At 54.1% G+C, this 14876-nt stretch overlaps 1 protein-coding gene and 1 long non-coding RNA gene across 2 annotated transcripts; both read right to left on the bottom strand.

Annotated features, from left to right (window-relative positions):
- Positions 1-261: 261 nt before the first annotated feature.
- LOC132594035 (uncharacterized) lies at positions 262-8284 on the bottom strand. The gene is made up of 4 exons (XR_009560149.1): positions 7984-8284; positions 7431-7758; positions 1645-1779; positions 262-619 (listed from the first exon to the last, which is right to left on the bottom strand). It is a non-coding gene; the product is annotated as an uncharacterized lncRNA (long non-coding RNA).
- Positions 8285-10386: 2102 nt separating this feature from the next.
- APOE (apolipoprotein E) lies at positions 10387-13155 on the bottom strand. The gene is made up of 4 exons (XM_030873970.2): positions 13063-13155; positions 12205-12270; positions 11531-11720; positions 10387-11236 (listed from the first exon to the last, which is right to left on the bottom strand). Exons 2-4 carry the CDS (start codon positions 12245-12247, stop codon positions 10519-10521), a joined length of 951 nt encoding a protein of 316 aa, XP_030729830.1. The 5' UTR covers positions 12248-12270; positions 13063-13155; the 3' UTR covers positions 10387-10518.
- Positions 13156-14876: the final 1721 nt, after the last annotated feature.

Consider the following 14876-nt stretch of genomic DNA (forward strand, 5'->3'; position numbering starts at 1 on the left):
CAGTTCCCTCCTCCGTAAAATGGGCTCACAGTCCATACTTTAGGACGTTAATTAAATGATGTGAGAACAAGGGAAATTCTTTTTTTTTTTTTTTTTTGGCTGCATTGGGTTTTCGTTGCTGACGCAGTCTTTCTCTAGTTGCGGCGAGCAGGGCCTACTCTTCGTTGTGGTTCGCGGGCTTCTCATTGCGGTCGCTTCTCTTGTTGCGGAGCACGGGCTCTAGGTGCGCAGGCTTCAGTAGTTGTGGCACTCGGGCTCAGTAGTTGTGGCACACGGGTTTCGTTGCTCCGCAGCATGTGGGATCTTCCCAGACCAGGGATCGAACCCGTGTCCCCTGCATTGGCAGGTGGATTCTTAACCACTGCGCCACCAGGGAAGTCCTCAAGGGAAATTCTTAATGTGGAGTCTGGCAACACAAGTGCTCACAGATCAGACCTGTTTATCATTATTTCTTTTGTCTCTGAGATCCGTTGGCCACTGGACTACAGGGCCAGACACACCTTCACTGCGTGACCAGGGCAAATGCATTCACTTTTCTGGGCTCAGTGTTTTCATCTGTAAAATGGGGATGGTAGTAAGTGCCTGCCTCCCAGAGTCCACATGAAGGCTGGGTGAGGCCCTGTGAGGGAGAGATTAGTGAGAGGTTGTCAACATCAGGCTTGGGCCAAACACCAGCCAGAAAGAAAATGAGCCTTTTTCTCCCAGAGGACCCAGCCATGAGCCAGGGTGCACAGTTTAGCCAGGGAACCATGGGCTGGATTCCTTGCTCTAAGGCTGCCAGATAAAATACAGGACGCCCTGTGATATTTGAATGTCAGATAAATAATGAATCTTTTTTAATTAATTGATTTATTTTAAAAAATTGGGGGGGCATGCATAGCATGCGGCATCTTATTTCCCCAACCAGGGATTGAACCTGTGCCCCCTGCAGTGGAAGCACAGAGTCCTAACCATTGGACCGCCAGGGAAGTCCCATGAATCTGTTTTTAGTCTGAGTATGTCCCATGCAATCTTTGGGAATTATACTCTTATTTATTTGTTGTGTATCTGAAATTCAAATCTAACTAGGCATTCTATATATTTTTTCAATATTTATTTATTTATTTTTGGCTGCCTTGGGTTTTAGTTGAGGCACGCGGGATCTTTCATGGCGGCGCGCGGGCTTTTAGTTGCCCTGCAGCACGTGGGATCTTAGTTCCCCGACCAGGGATCGAACCCTCATCCTCTGCATCGGAAGGCGGATTCTTAACCACTAGACTACCAGGGAAGTCCCACGTCCCATATTTTTATGTGGTGAATCTGACAACCCCACTTTGGCCACAACCTGGATGATTGTACAGGACAAATCCAGAGGCTTCCAGAAGAATGCTGTCCATTCCAATGGCCCCAGCATGGGCTCTAGCACACAGTAGTTGCTCAACGAATGCTCCCTGGAGTTCCTCAATGACACTAATCAGCAAAATAAAATCTCCTGGAGTTTCTGTTTGGGATGCTGAAAACATTCTGGAAATGGATAGTGGTAATGGTTGCACAAGATTGTGAATGTAGTCAATGCCACTGAACCGTACACCCAAAAGTGGTTAAAATGGTAAACTTGATGTTATGTATTTTACCATAATAACAAAAGAAAAAGGAAACACCCACTTTGCATGGTGTTAGGAGAAGCAGCATGGTGTTGGGTTCACAGTCCGGCTCCACCTCCTTCCTGCTGTGTGACCTGGTGTATGTTGCTTGATGTCTCTGGGCCTGTTTCTCCGTCCAGGAACCGGAGTCACGTTCCTACACAGGAGAGTAAAGCAGGTCGTTTACCTAAAGTGCCTCGAGCAACAGGAGACGTGCAGCAGAGCCGTGCTGCCAACGCCAGCCGCTATTCATTAAGCTTGTGTTTCCCGCGCGCTCACTACACAGCAGATGCCACCGCAAGGCTTCAGCGCATGAATTCACTGAATTAACGTCAGACCTTATGAAGTGGGCATCTTTTTCATTCTCATTTTACGTATAAGGAAACTGAGACAGTGGGGGTGGGGCTCCCCAGCCACCAAGTGGTGAATCTGAACCCAGCCCTTTCATACTTCGCTAGCCGTTTCTGGCTAGCTAAGCCAGAAACGACCTCTGCCCTCACCTCCCCACCCCAATTCTAGAGGGCAAGAAAGAGGTTGAAGCAGGGCCAGGGTTGGGTGGGCCCGGGGGAGGGGGAAAAGGTCTCTGACCCTGCCCTGGCTCCAAGGTCAGCATGAGCTGTTTGCTGCTTGCAGTGTTTGCCCATCTGTTATCCAGGGCAGGAATGGGCTGAAGGTCGTTCGGGGTGGACCTCAGAGGCAGCTCAAAAACAACAGCAGTTGGGAGGTGGGGGCAGAGAGGTCACAAGGAGGGACTGGGGGTTGGGAGCGGTGGGCCTTGAGACCCCAGCATGGGTGTCTGGGGACAGGTAGCATCTCTGAGCCTGCACCTCTGTGTCCACAAGATCGTCAGTCCCACCACCAGACTCCCGAATCACTCTCTCCACGCCAGGGTCCCTGCTTCAGTCTGGACCCCATCCCCTCTCCCCTGAATCCCTGCAGCCACCTCCCTTCCAGCATCCCTCACCACTCACCTCCCTGGCTGCTCTGGGTTGTGGCAGGGAAGTCGGGGGGGTGGGGTGGAAGAGAGGTTGCTCTGTCCCCTCATTGATCTCTTCTTTCTGCCTTTGTCTGGAAGATCTCCATTCATTTTTTAAAAATTGAGATATTCAAAAAAACCCAAAAAACAACAACAAAAAATTGAGATGTTCACATACCATGATTGTCACCCTTTGAAGGTGTACAATTCAATGATTGTTGGTATATTTGCAAAGTTTGCAACCATCACCACTATCTAATTCCAGAACATTTCATCACCCCAAGAGGGAACCTCACACCCTTTAACCCTCACTCCCACCCGCTTCTCCCCAAGGCAGGGCAACCACTAATCAGCTTTCTGTCTCTATAGATTACCCAGTTCTGGACATTACATATGAATAGAGTCATATAACATGTGGTCTTGGGGCTTCCCTGGTGGCGCAGTGGTTAAGAATCCACCTGCCAATGCAGGGGACATGGGTTCGAGCCCTGGCCCGGGAAGATCCCACATGCCGCGGAGCAACTAAGCCCGTGTGCCGCAACTACTGACCCCGCATGCTACAACTACTGAAGCTCGTGCTCTTAGAGCCCGTGCTCCACAACAAGAGAAGCCACTGCAATGAGAAGCCCGTGCACCACAATGAAGAGTAGCCCCTGCTCGACACAACCAGAGAAAGCCAGTACACAGCAACGAAGACCCAATGCAGCCAAAAATAAAAATTAAATAAAATTTTTTTTAAAAAGTGATCTTTTGTGACTGGCTTCTTTCACATAGCATGAAGTTTTCATGGTTCATCCTTGTTGTAGCGTGTGTCAGTGCTCTGACCCCCCTTTCTTTTTTTTCTCTCTTTTTTTTTTTGGCCTCGCCGCAAGGCTTATGGGATTTTAGTTCCCAGACCAGGGATCAAACCTGGGCCCTCGGCTGTGAGAGCTCAGAGTCCTAACCACTGGACCACAAGGGAATTCCCAGTGCTTTTTTCCTTTTTATGGCTGAATAATATTCCACTGTATACACTGTATCTGTACCTATACAGATATACGGTGGATATACAAACACTGTATAGATTTATTTATTCATTCATCAGTTGATGGGTATTTTTTGGCTATTTTCCACTTTTTGGCTATTATGAATAATAGTGCTATGAAGAGTTGTGTACAAGTTTTTGCTGTGAACGTGTTTGCAGTTCTTTTGGATAGAGACCTAGGAATGCAATTGCTGGGTCATGTGGTAACTCTGTTTAACTTTTTTTCTCTTCCAATTTTATGGAGTTAAAATTGACATACAGCACTGTATAAGTTTTAGGTGTACACCATAAGGATTTGACTTACATACATCATGAAATGATTATCACAAGTTTATTAAACATCCATCATTTCATATAGATACAAAATTAAAGAAATACAAAAAAATTTTTTGTGATGAGAACTCTTAGGATTTACTCTCATAATAACTTTCATATAACACACAGCAGTTTTTTTTTAATTTTAAAAACTCCAAAGGTGATTCCTTTTTTTAAATATTAATTAATTAATTAATTAATTTATGGCTGCGTTGGGTCTCGGTTGCTGTGCGCAGGCTTTCTCTAGTTGCAGCGATGGGGGGCTACTCTTCATTGTGGTGTGTGGGCTTCTCACTGCAGTGGCTTCTCTTGTTGCAGAGCACGGGCTCTAGAGCACAGGCTCAGTAGTTGTGCCGCATGGGCTTAGTTGCTCCACGGCATGTGGGATCTTCCCGGACCGGGGCACGAACCCGTGTCCCCTGCATCGGCAGGCGGACTCTCAACCACTGCGCCACCAGGGAAGCCCCTTGTTTTTTAAATAAATTTATTTATTTTATTTATTTTGGGCTGTGTTGGGTCTTTGTTGCTGTGCCCGGGCTTTCTCTAGTTGCGGCAAGCGGGTCTACTCTTCGTTGTGGTGCGCGGGCCTCTCATTGCGGTGGCTTCTCTTGTTGCGGAGCACGGGCTCTAGGCACGCAAGCTTCAGTAGTTGGGGCGCATGGGCTCAGTAGTTGTGGCTCGCGGGCTTAGTTCCTCCACGGCACGTGGGATCTTCCCAGACCAGGGCTCGAACCCGTGTCCCCTGCATTAGCAGGCGGATTCTTAACCACTGTGCCACTAGGGAAGCCCCCCTGTGTGTCTTTCGAGTCTTTAACCTGAGCGATGTTTTGGAATTTAGGAAAATGCTTGGGAAATCATTTGATTGGTTCCAAGGTGAAAAAAAAAAAATTGACCAAGTTAAAAGTTAGTAATTTTGAACTTTTTTTTTTTTTTTTTTGGCTGCACCGCTTGGCATGCGGGATCTTATAGTTCCCCGACCAGGGATCGAACCCGCTCCCCCTGCGGTGGAAGGTCCAGCCTTAACCACTGAACCTTCAGGGAAGTCCAAAAGTTAGTATTTTTTTAAATGAAATTGCTACAGAATATACCCACATACTAACTAGCCAACAGCAGTGTGACTCCTCATAGGAATTATATATAATAAGGGACGTGGGTGCATTTTAATATGCTGGATGTAATGCCAGTGGGGCCTGGGGCCAGGTGTGTGTGCATAGCTGTAGCCCATATGATAGGCAGGGTGATTCGGCAGGGGAGGAAATCAGTCAGGATGTGGCCCCAGGATCCCCACCTGGGTTCAAATCCCGTCTCTAATCACTTTGGGCTTTGGGATGTCTGACAAGTGACTTTAGCCTTCTGTGCCTCAGTTTCTTCCTTTGTAAAGTAGGAGCAGTGACAGTATCTGCCTCAGACGGGTTTTGTGAAACTGCCACATTTAGTTTAGGTTTTGTTTTGTTTCTGATTTAGCATACTTGTTTCACCTAATGTTTTAAAAAAATTATTTATTTATTTTTGGCTGTGTTGGGTCTTCTTTGCTGCACGCAGGCTTTCTCTAGTTGCGGTGAGCGGGGGCTACTCTTCGTTGCAGTGCGTGGGCTTCTCATTGCTGTGGCTTCTGCTGTTGTGGAGCATGGGTTTTAAGTGCGTGGGCTTCAGTAGTTGTGGCGTGCAGCCTCAGTAGTTGTGGCACACGTGCTTAGTTGCTCCACGGCATGTGGGATCTTCCCGGACCAGGGATCGAACCTGTGTCCCCTGCACTGGCAGGCGGATTCTTAACCACTGCGCCACCAGGGAAGCCCCAAGACCACATCTTATATGATTCCATTCATATGTAATGTTCAGAATTGGGAAATCTATAGAGACAGAAAGCTGATTAGTGGTTGCCCTGCCTTGGGGAGAAGCGGGTGGGAGTGAGGGTTAAAGGGTGTGGGGTTCCCTCTTGGGGTGATGAAATGTTCTGGAATTAGATAGTGGTGATGGTTGCAAACTTTGCAAATATACCAACAATCATTGAATTGTACACCTTCAAAGGGTGACAATTATGGTATGTGAGTCTCAATTTGTTGTTGTTTGTTTTGTTTTTTGAATATCTCAATTTCTTTGCGTTAAATATCTCAACGCAACTCGCTGCGTTGTCTTCACGACTTGACTCAACCACGTTACTCCTCTGATGATGGAAAGGAATCTGATGCGGCCTGGGGCCGCCTGGGCTGGGGCCAGGAGTGCCCAGAAGAGGGTCAAGTGTGCAAAAATTTTCAAAATGGAAGCCCTTTAGGATGAGATTCCAGGGATGGGAAAGGAGATCCTTGAATGTGTTTCTGGGGGTCATGGTGTTAGAATGCGGCGAGGCGTACCAGAACCCCCAGAGCAGGATCAAGATGCTGAGAAGTGCCTTGCTCTCAGCACTGGACTGGTCCCCCGCCCTTTCAAGGCTGTAAAAGCAAGCCAGCCAATCCCGGAGGAGCAAGACTGAGGACGTCATCGGTTGCTAGGGCTCCCCTGGGCAGATTGCCACCCACTGGACTAGCCTTTAGAGAACGCTGAAACCCAGCTGGGCGGGTAGAGATGGGGGCAATTGGGGGATGACATGGGAACCAGGGCACAGAAGGGGCCCCAGAGTTCCCAAGGGTCATCTAAGCCTGTGCCCCAGGCCCATGACCGCTTCACTCTTCCAAATCTCAAACTCTCAGTGTCCCATCCCACTTTCACCTCCCAAAACCACAAAGAGAGCCACCTTCACGACCAGGAGGGACAGAATGAGCCTTGTGGTGGGGTGGGGCCAGAGAGGCACTCCGAATGTTCCTTCCTGGGCACTGAGGCCGGCTTGGGTGGCCTGGCCCGGGACCTTTTTGAGGCGGGGGGGGGGGGTGGTGGTGGTAGGGGGGGTGGTCAAGCTAATCTCCCTCACCCTAAGCCTCACCTGGCCACGTGCCTCCCTGTGCCCACCCACCTCTCTTCCTTCACCCCTCCCTCGTGGTGGTGGGGACCAGGTGGGGCACAGGGCTGAAGCCTTAGGCCCAAAGCGTCTTGCTCTTCAGCACCTGCACCTCCAACTTTCCCTGACTGTTGGGGACCCCCAGTTGCCAGAGTCCCTTCCCCACTCAGGGGACAGCCTTCCCCCTCTCCCTGTGGCCTCTTCCCTTATGGGTCTTCATACCTTTCTCCCAGCCTCAGTGGGTGTCTCTCGGTAACCCTCAATAACTCCCTAACTCGATTCACACTGTGTCCCCAGGCCACCTCTACCGTCCCCTCCCCCTTCTTAGCAGGCCTCTTCAGCTCAGGGGAATCTGGGGTCACACAATCTGCCTCCACACTCCTGCCCACCCCATGCCACCTCCAACGTCACTCTCATACTAGCTCTTCTATTCCCCCACCTTTCTGCCTCTGGGAGACTCCCAAACCTCCCTGGATGCTCTCTGGGGTCTCTATTCCCCCAATCTCCCTTTTGGACAGAGGTCTTTTTTTTAAATTATTATTATTTTTTATTTTTGGCTACCTTGGGTCTTTGTTGCTGTGCGTGGGCTTTCTCTAGTTGCAGCGAGTGGGGTCTACTCTTCGTTGCAGTGTGTGGGCTTCTCACTGCGGTGACTTCTCTTGTGGGGCACGGGCTCTAGGCACATGGACTTCAGTAGTTGTGGCGTGTGGGCTCAGTAGTTGTGGCTCATGGGCTATAGAGCGCAGGCTCAGTAGCTGTGGCTCACGGGCTTAGTTGCTCCGCAGCATGTGGGATCTTCCCGGACCAGGGCTCGAACCCACGGCCCCTGCACTGGCAGGCGTATTCTTTACCACTGAGCCACAAGGGAAGCCTGAGAGGTCTTTTCAACCTGTCAAAAGTGCAAAATCTCAGCTGCCAGGCTCCCGATGTGTGCCCCTCCAACCACTCCACCAGAAACTCCCTTCTCTCTGCTTCCCCACTGTCCAAGCCTCCAGGGCCCCTGTAAACGCCCCATCTGCTCTTGTGCACCCTCTCTGGCCGCTCCGCACACCAAGCACCACCGCCCTTTCCTTCCACCACATCAATCCCTCAGGGCTGCCGTCCCCCTTCCTACCAGCTGCCTTTTTTTTTTGGCTGCATCGGGTCTTCGTTGCTGCACACAGGCTTTCTCTAGCTGTGGTGAGCAGGGGCTACTCTTCGTTGTGGTGCGCGGGATTCTCATTGCGGTGGCTTCTCTTGTTGTGGAGCACTGGCTCTAGGCGCGCGGGCTTCAGTAGTTGTGGCTCGCGGGCTCTAGAGTGCAAGCTCAGTAGTTGTGGCACGCAGGCTCAGTAGTTGTGGTGCACGGGTTTAGTTGCTCTGCAGCATGTGGGATCTTCCCGGACCACGGCTCGAACCCGTGTCCCCTGCATTGGCAGGCGGATTAGTTAACCACTGCACCACCAGGGAAGTCCCATCCCAGCTGCTTTTGACTGCTAATGAACCCTAGCCGCTGGGGGAGGGTGGCCCTGGCCCCAGACTCCAGGTTGGCTGGCCTCGTGTCCCCACACGCACGTATCAGCCTTGGGGTGAGGGGGATGGTTGTGAAAGGGAAGCACAGACACCACCCTGGCGGGATTGCAACAGCCCTCCGGCCAGCTCCATGCTGCCAATCCCTGTTGGCCCCTCAGCAGCCTTCCCAGACATCTGCTTCCTCTGTGAGCCCCCAGCGTTCCCCACACATCCCCCAAATGTCTCCTCTCCTCCTCACCCCACCCCACGAGACCAGAACGCCAACTTCAGTTTGCCAGTCTCATCCTCATGTCAGCTGTAGGAGTTTCTGTTTACAGATGGGGCACCTGGGGGGTAGCCAAGAACATTCAACGGCTCAGTGAGAGGCTCTAAGTGTCCTCCCCTTCTTTGTCCGTCATCTTCTCCCTCCCCTTCCTGGACTTCAGGCTGTCTCTCTGGATCCCTGCTGGGGTCAGCCTCCACCCCACAGCACCCCGTTCCAGCCTCCTTTCACAAAACTAACCGGGGTGGGGGGCTGCTGCAGTGAGGCGGGACACCCTCTCCGCTTAGCCGGCTTCATACCGAATTCAAGATTCAGATCTTCAAGTGGGCGATATGGCTGACGCCCCCGCCCTCACTGACATCTGGGAAACAGGTTCAGGGGACTTGGCCCCAGGTCCTGGGCACAGTGAGTCAGCAGAAACTTGGGTGGGACTAGGCCCCCTGCCTCTGAGCCCACAGATAACCTCCCCTCCTTCCTCGGCCCCAAGGGTGAATCATCTGGTGGGGGCGAGGGGGGGGGCTGATTCCACAAGGGCAAGCGAGGCAGCTTGGGCGAAGCTCGGAGTGCAGAGTGTGTTGGAGCCAAAGCAGGCAGAAGTCGGCCTGGGAGATACAAGTCCTGGCCCGTCCCTGTGATGGGAACCTTGTTCTGCTCCTCGGAGAACTGAGGACGTGAGAGGGGAGAGCGCCCGGCATCTCCAGGCTCCAGCCACGCTTCTCTGTGTGTCAATTTCCAAATGGACTGTCCAGCCCTAAACGCCAAGGGGCCTGCTGCAGACCCTCGCAGAGTGTGCCTCTCTCGGCAGCCCGAACCCGGCAGCCTGAACCCAGCACCCGGTAGGCTCGTCAGGGTAGACCAGAGGCTAACCAACCAGCCGGAGGAGAGAAGGAACAAGAATGAGGGGAGAAAGACAAATGCAACAAAATGGTGGCGAGGACAAACCCGGATGAAGAAGGGAAAAAAGAAATAAGCAGGACCAGGGGCAAGAGAAACTGGAGGAGGGAGAGAGAAAAGACAGAGGTGGAGGAAAAGAGGAAGCTGGAAAAACGAAGCCTCTCTGGGACAGCGGGATGGAGACAAAGCCCAGGAGAGGGAAGAAAGCCGAATTAGATTAGACAGGAGGGAGAATGAGAGAGGGGGAAAAAAAAAAGTGAAAATGGCTCACAATTAATGACAGCGATCTTAGGTCTTTTGAGTCACAGGCTATGAAGCAGGTATTGTGAAGCTGGGCCCCTGGAGGCGCACAAAGGTTGCTTTTTAATTTTTAAAATATTAATGAATTCATTTTATTTTGGGCTGGTCTTCGTTGCCGCACGTGGGAGATCCCACTGTGGACCATGGGGCTCAGTTGCCCCACGGGCATGTGGGATCTTAGTTCCCCGACCAGGGATCGAACCCGCATCCCCTTAACCACTGGACCGCCAGGGAAATCCCTCAGAGGCGTTGCTTTTTTGCCCACAGTAGTCAGGGGCAACTGTAGGGTTTAACCCACCGGTGGATTGGTTCCAGAACCACATCTCAGAGACAGAAGGGTAAGAGAGGCAGGGAAGAGAGTGAGCAGAGATGGAAGAAAAAAAGAGACTCAGAAAGGGGCAGAAGGAAGCAAAGACAGACTTCGAAGAGACAAAGAAACAGACACACACAGGCAGAGGGGGCAGGACGGAGCGCTGCACGGCCGGTGTGGGGAAGGAACGAGAAACTGAGGCTTGAGCTGTGAGAAATCACACATGGACGCCCAGCAGCTGCCGTGAAGCTTGATGAAACTTTATTAAGCTAGGGCCCACCGGGAGCTGGGGCAGGGACAGGGCCTCCTGTAGGCTGGGGGGACGTGGGGCCAGCACAGGAGCGGGGCCTCCCAGGGGGATGCGCGGGCACTCAGTTATTCTCGATGGGCGCAGAGGTGGGGCTGGTGGCCATAGCCAACTGCACTTTCTCCACCAGCCCAGCCCACTGGCGCTGCATGTCTTCCACCAGAGGCTCGAACCAGCTCTTGAGGCGAGCCTGGAAGGCCTCCGCTTGCAGGCGCATCTGGCTGCCCTGCTCCTCCACCTTGGCGCGCACCTCCTCCAGCTGCTCGCGCATCTCCTCCAGGTGGTCCCGGGCCTGGGTGCCCATCTCCTCCATCCGCCCGCGCAGTTTCTGGTGCCAGGTCTCGGCGCGCTCCCTCAGCGTCTGGCTGGCCAGGGTTCCCACGGTGGCGGCCCGCACTCGGCCCTGCTCCACCAGGGGCCCAAGGCGCTCGCGGATGGCGCTCACGCTGCGCTCTGAGCCCTCGAGCGCCCCCGCGCGGTACACGGCCAGGCGCTTCTGCAGGTCCTCGGCGTCGCGGAGCAGCCGTTTGCGCAGCTTACGCAGGTGGGAGGCCAGGCGGTCACGCAGCTCGTCGGTGGTCTGGCCCATCATGGCCTGCACCTCGCTGCGGTACTGCGCCACGCGACTGCGCACGTCCTCCATGTCAGAGGCCAGCCGGGCCTGCGCTGCCTGCAGCTCCTTGGACACACGGGCCTGCGTCTCCTGGGCTATGGGGCCCAGCTGCCCCTCCAGCTCCTCCCTATAGGCCTTTACCTCCTTCATGGTCTCGTCCATCAGCACCCTAAGGGGCGAGAAGGAGGGAGCATGGGCGTGAAGAGAGCGGAACAGGGATCCTGAGCTAGAGTGATGGAGCGAGAGACAGAGAGGAACATGCCAGAGACAGGAAGGGTCGAAAAACAGAATCAGAGAGAGGTAAAGCCAGGAGCTAAAAAGGGAAAGAAAGCAAGAAGTGAAGAGAGATCCAGACCACCAAGAGTTGGTGATGGGGACAGAAAGAAACCCAGACCACTGGAAGCTGAGGGTCTGGAACGCACTGCCCACCAGGAGGGTCAGGGGCCAGGGCAGGGGCACTCACGTCAGTTCCTGAATGACCTGGGTGCTGAGCAGTTCCTCCTGCACCTGGTCAGACAATGTTTGCACCCAGCGCAGGTAATCCCAGAAGCGGCCCAGCGCCTGCTCCCAGGGCTGGCTGCCCTGCCACCGGGGCCACTCCCGCCCCAGCTGCACCTCGGGCTCCGGCTCTGGCTCCCCTTCCGCCTGGCATCCTGCACGGAGCAAGTTCACAGCAGTCAATGTCCTCCTCTGTCCCCTCCAGGCACACAGTACCTGGTACAGAGTGGGTGCTCCACAAAGGCTGGTGGGCTTCATCAGAGCACTGGTGGGCAGGGAGGAGGTGGAGGGACACCCAGCTTGTTTTAATCACTTGGCAAGCATTGATTGTGTGTTCCATGCACCGCCATGCTGGGGTGATGGAGAATAAAACTAATCACAGCTGACGCTTAACTACTGCTCACTACCTGCCCGACAGCAAAGGATTAGAAACTGTTACAACTCTCATTTTAAGGATGGGGAAGCTGAGGCTCAGAGCGAATAAAACAGCTGCTCAGAACGAATGAATGTCGGAGAGACCTCAGACCTGGGGAGATAGACCAGCAAAAGAGGGGACCCAAGGACGGGAAGAGGGCAAGGGGTACGGCTGAGGATGGGAGGGGGAGGGGCAAGGAACCTAAGCAAACCCCATCCCCATACCTGCCAGGAGCGTGATCACCAAGGCGACCCACAGAACCTTCATTTTCTGGCTTGCGATTGGCCAACCTGGGGGAGGGAGACATTGTCACTCAACAGCAGTGGGGACTCCTCCCACTCAGAGCCCCGCCCCATCAGGTCTCGGCCCTCAAAGCCTTGCACCCCATAGCTAATCCAATCACAAATAGTTACGAAGCGGCCCGGCCCCTTCATTGTCTATTTAATTCCCATTGTCTTCTCCTATCTCCCCATCCTCAGGCGGTCCCTGCCAAAAATTCTATCCCTCTCTCCCAGGGTTCAAATTCCACTCACCCCACCCTCCCCTCCACCCCGGAGTTCCCTGTGAGCCCGAACTGGACTTTCTAAGTTCCAACCTCGCATTCCTCATCGTACCTTCACATTCTAAGCTCCAACTTCACATCTAAACGGTATCTTCCACATATTCGCTAATTTAATCCTCATTCAAAAGTCCTTCAACCGACGCTCTAGCTACCCTGCCGACACCCCTGGTCGCCGCCACCCCTGCGCCTCCCACGAACGGAGATCTTAGGATGATGGGGGCACTCAGTAGGTGCTCAATAAACGACAGTGACAATTGGTGGGCTCTTGCTATGGCTCGTCTGGTTTTCCTACAGGTCCAGCTGCTCCCCTGACCCCACCTTCCAGCCCAGACGGGATGCCCCTGCTGCCCCCCCTTCTTCTAGGTCCAGTCCCCTGCCTCTGGCCTCATCCCCTGCTCCTGCTTCTGTCCTGGCCCGGGCGTAGGACCGCCACCTCCTCCTCCCCCCACCCCGTGCACCCCCAGCCCATCCCCCACAGAAGCCCTGAGCTGGACTTTGCGCCCCCAGCTCTGCTTCTCACCCGTTCCTGGGGAATGGTGTCCTTCGCTTCCTCCGGGGCTGAGTAGGAGTCAGGGATCCCAGGTTCGTCCAGTTATAGGGCTCCCCCTGCCCCGCCCACTCCTCCAGATCTAGGGCAAGCTGGGCCAGCCCCTGTCAGGTCACGAGGTGGGCTCTCCTCCCCCTCCACACACAGCAGGGAGGCGGAGGGGGGTGGGGCTTGGAGGCTAGCAGCTCCCACTCCCAGCCTCCGTGAAAAGAGATGACATCTCACCCAGTAACTCAGGCGCCTTCCTCCATTCTGGTGGGTGGGTGAGTTGGGGGCAGGGTGCTGGGCATGGAAGGGGAAGCAGGCGGCTGCCCGGAACACCCATTCCCTGTTCCTCTCTTTTCCAGCGGATGGATGAATAGAATTTGAGGAAAGGGCTGGGGGCCCAAAATCCTGGGTCCCAGGAAGAAGCGGGGCTGCGGTCTGGGATTTCTGGGTTGGGGGAGAGAGGAGCTGGAGGCCCAGACAGAAATGGCATGGGAGTTCTGGGGACAGTGTAAGGCATCTGGTAACAGCCCAGGCTTTGAGAGTGAAACCTGGGTTTTAAGCCTAGCTCCCTCTTGGGCTGTGACCTGGGGCACGGGTGAATGCCTCTCTGAGTCCCCTTCCCCATTTGTGACTTGGAAATCCAGCATTTCTCCCCAACACAAGCATCGTGGATTCCAGGAATCGGTGCGTGTTGTAACTTCCGCAGGGCTTGAAGCATTCGTGTTGTGTTGCCTGGTTAGGACTGTGGACTCCGGAACCGAACTGTCCGGGCCTGAATCCAGGCTCTGCCGGTTGCCATCTGTGTGACCTTGAGCAAATGACCTAGCCTCTCTGAACATCCAGTTTCTTGGTCCACAAAACCGGGAAAACAGTTGCACCTAACACCGTCGTTCGGCGAAGCAACAGGCTACTGTATGTAGGAAGTACTGAGCAGTTCCTCGCAAACAGCAGGCTCTGAGTTGGAGTTAACTTCTGTGATGCGCCACAGTGGGCCCTTACTGTCCCCTCCCTCCTTAGCACCTCTGTGACATGAACGCCAGCTGTTACACAGATGGGAGACAACTGAGACAAGATTCAGGATTGAGGTGGATGGTAAAGCCACACTGGATGAACTGGAGGAGCTGGGATTCACTCCTGGCCTTTGAGGGGTGGGAACATTGGATGCCATGGGGTCAGGGGAGGCTGGATGCCTGATCCCAGGAAGGGAGCCCCAGTGCCAGCCAGGCCCAGGCCTGTTGTTTGGGGCTCAGCTGGCGCTGGCATGGAGCCGGTGGGGTGGTCTCTGGGCCCTGACAGCTCATCACGGGTCAGGTCGGCAGCCTCCCTCCCCAGTGTGAGAGGCGGGGTTTCGGCTCCTCTGTCTGGCGAGGGCTCAGGATGTGGGTCTGCCTGGAGCCGGAGTGACCGACTCTGAACTCTCTCCATCCGGTGCTTGAATGCTTCCTGAAGCTTCTCGGAAGCTCTGACCTTCCTATCAGAAAGTCCTCACACCCCTTCGTGCCCTGCCCCTTTGGGAACCTGGAAAGACCCCGGAGTCCCAGCTCGCCACCCCCACCCCTGCACCCAGAGACAGCCTCACCCCTGTTGCTTCAGTTCACAGGGACAAAGTCCTCTGCAGCCATGCTGGCCAGGCCAAGACCACAAGACCATGCGAGGGAAGGCCTGTGATGCCCCTGTAGGGAAGGTCACAGGGAGGCTGTGTGATCCTCGGCCAGGCCCCTCCCCTCTCTGGTCTGGGCTCTGGCCAGGGACTCCGCTCGATTCCCTTGGCCCCTGCTAGTCACTGTGGGAGGTCAGAC

This window comes from Globicephala melas, chromosome 19 (assembly GCF_963455315.2).
Source record: "Globicephala melas chromosome 19, mGloMel1.2, whole genome shotgun sequence".
Lineage (NCBI taxonomy): Eukaryota > Metazoa > Chordata > Mammalia > Artiodactyla > Delphinidae > Globicephala > Globicephala melas.

Coding starts and splice junctions, on each gene's coding strand:
- APOE (XM_030873970.2), bottom strand. CDS start 12,247: ATGAAGGTTCTGTGGGTCGCCTTGGTGATCACGCTCCTGGCAG. Junction 11,721..12,204: donor GGTGATCACGCTCCTGGCAG/GTATGGGGATGG, acceptor TGCTCCGTGCAG/GATGCCAGGCGGAAGGGGAG. Junction 11,237..11,530: donor CAGGTCATTCAGGAACTGAC/GTGAGTGCCCCT, acceptor CTCGCCCCTTAG/GGTGCTGATGGACGAGACCA.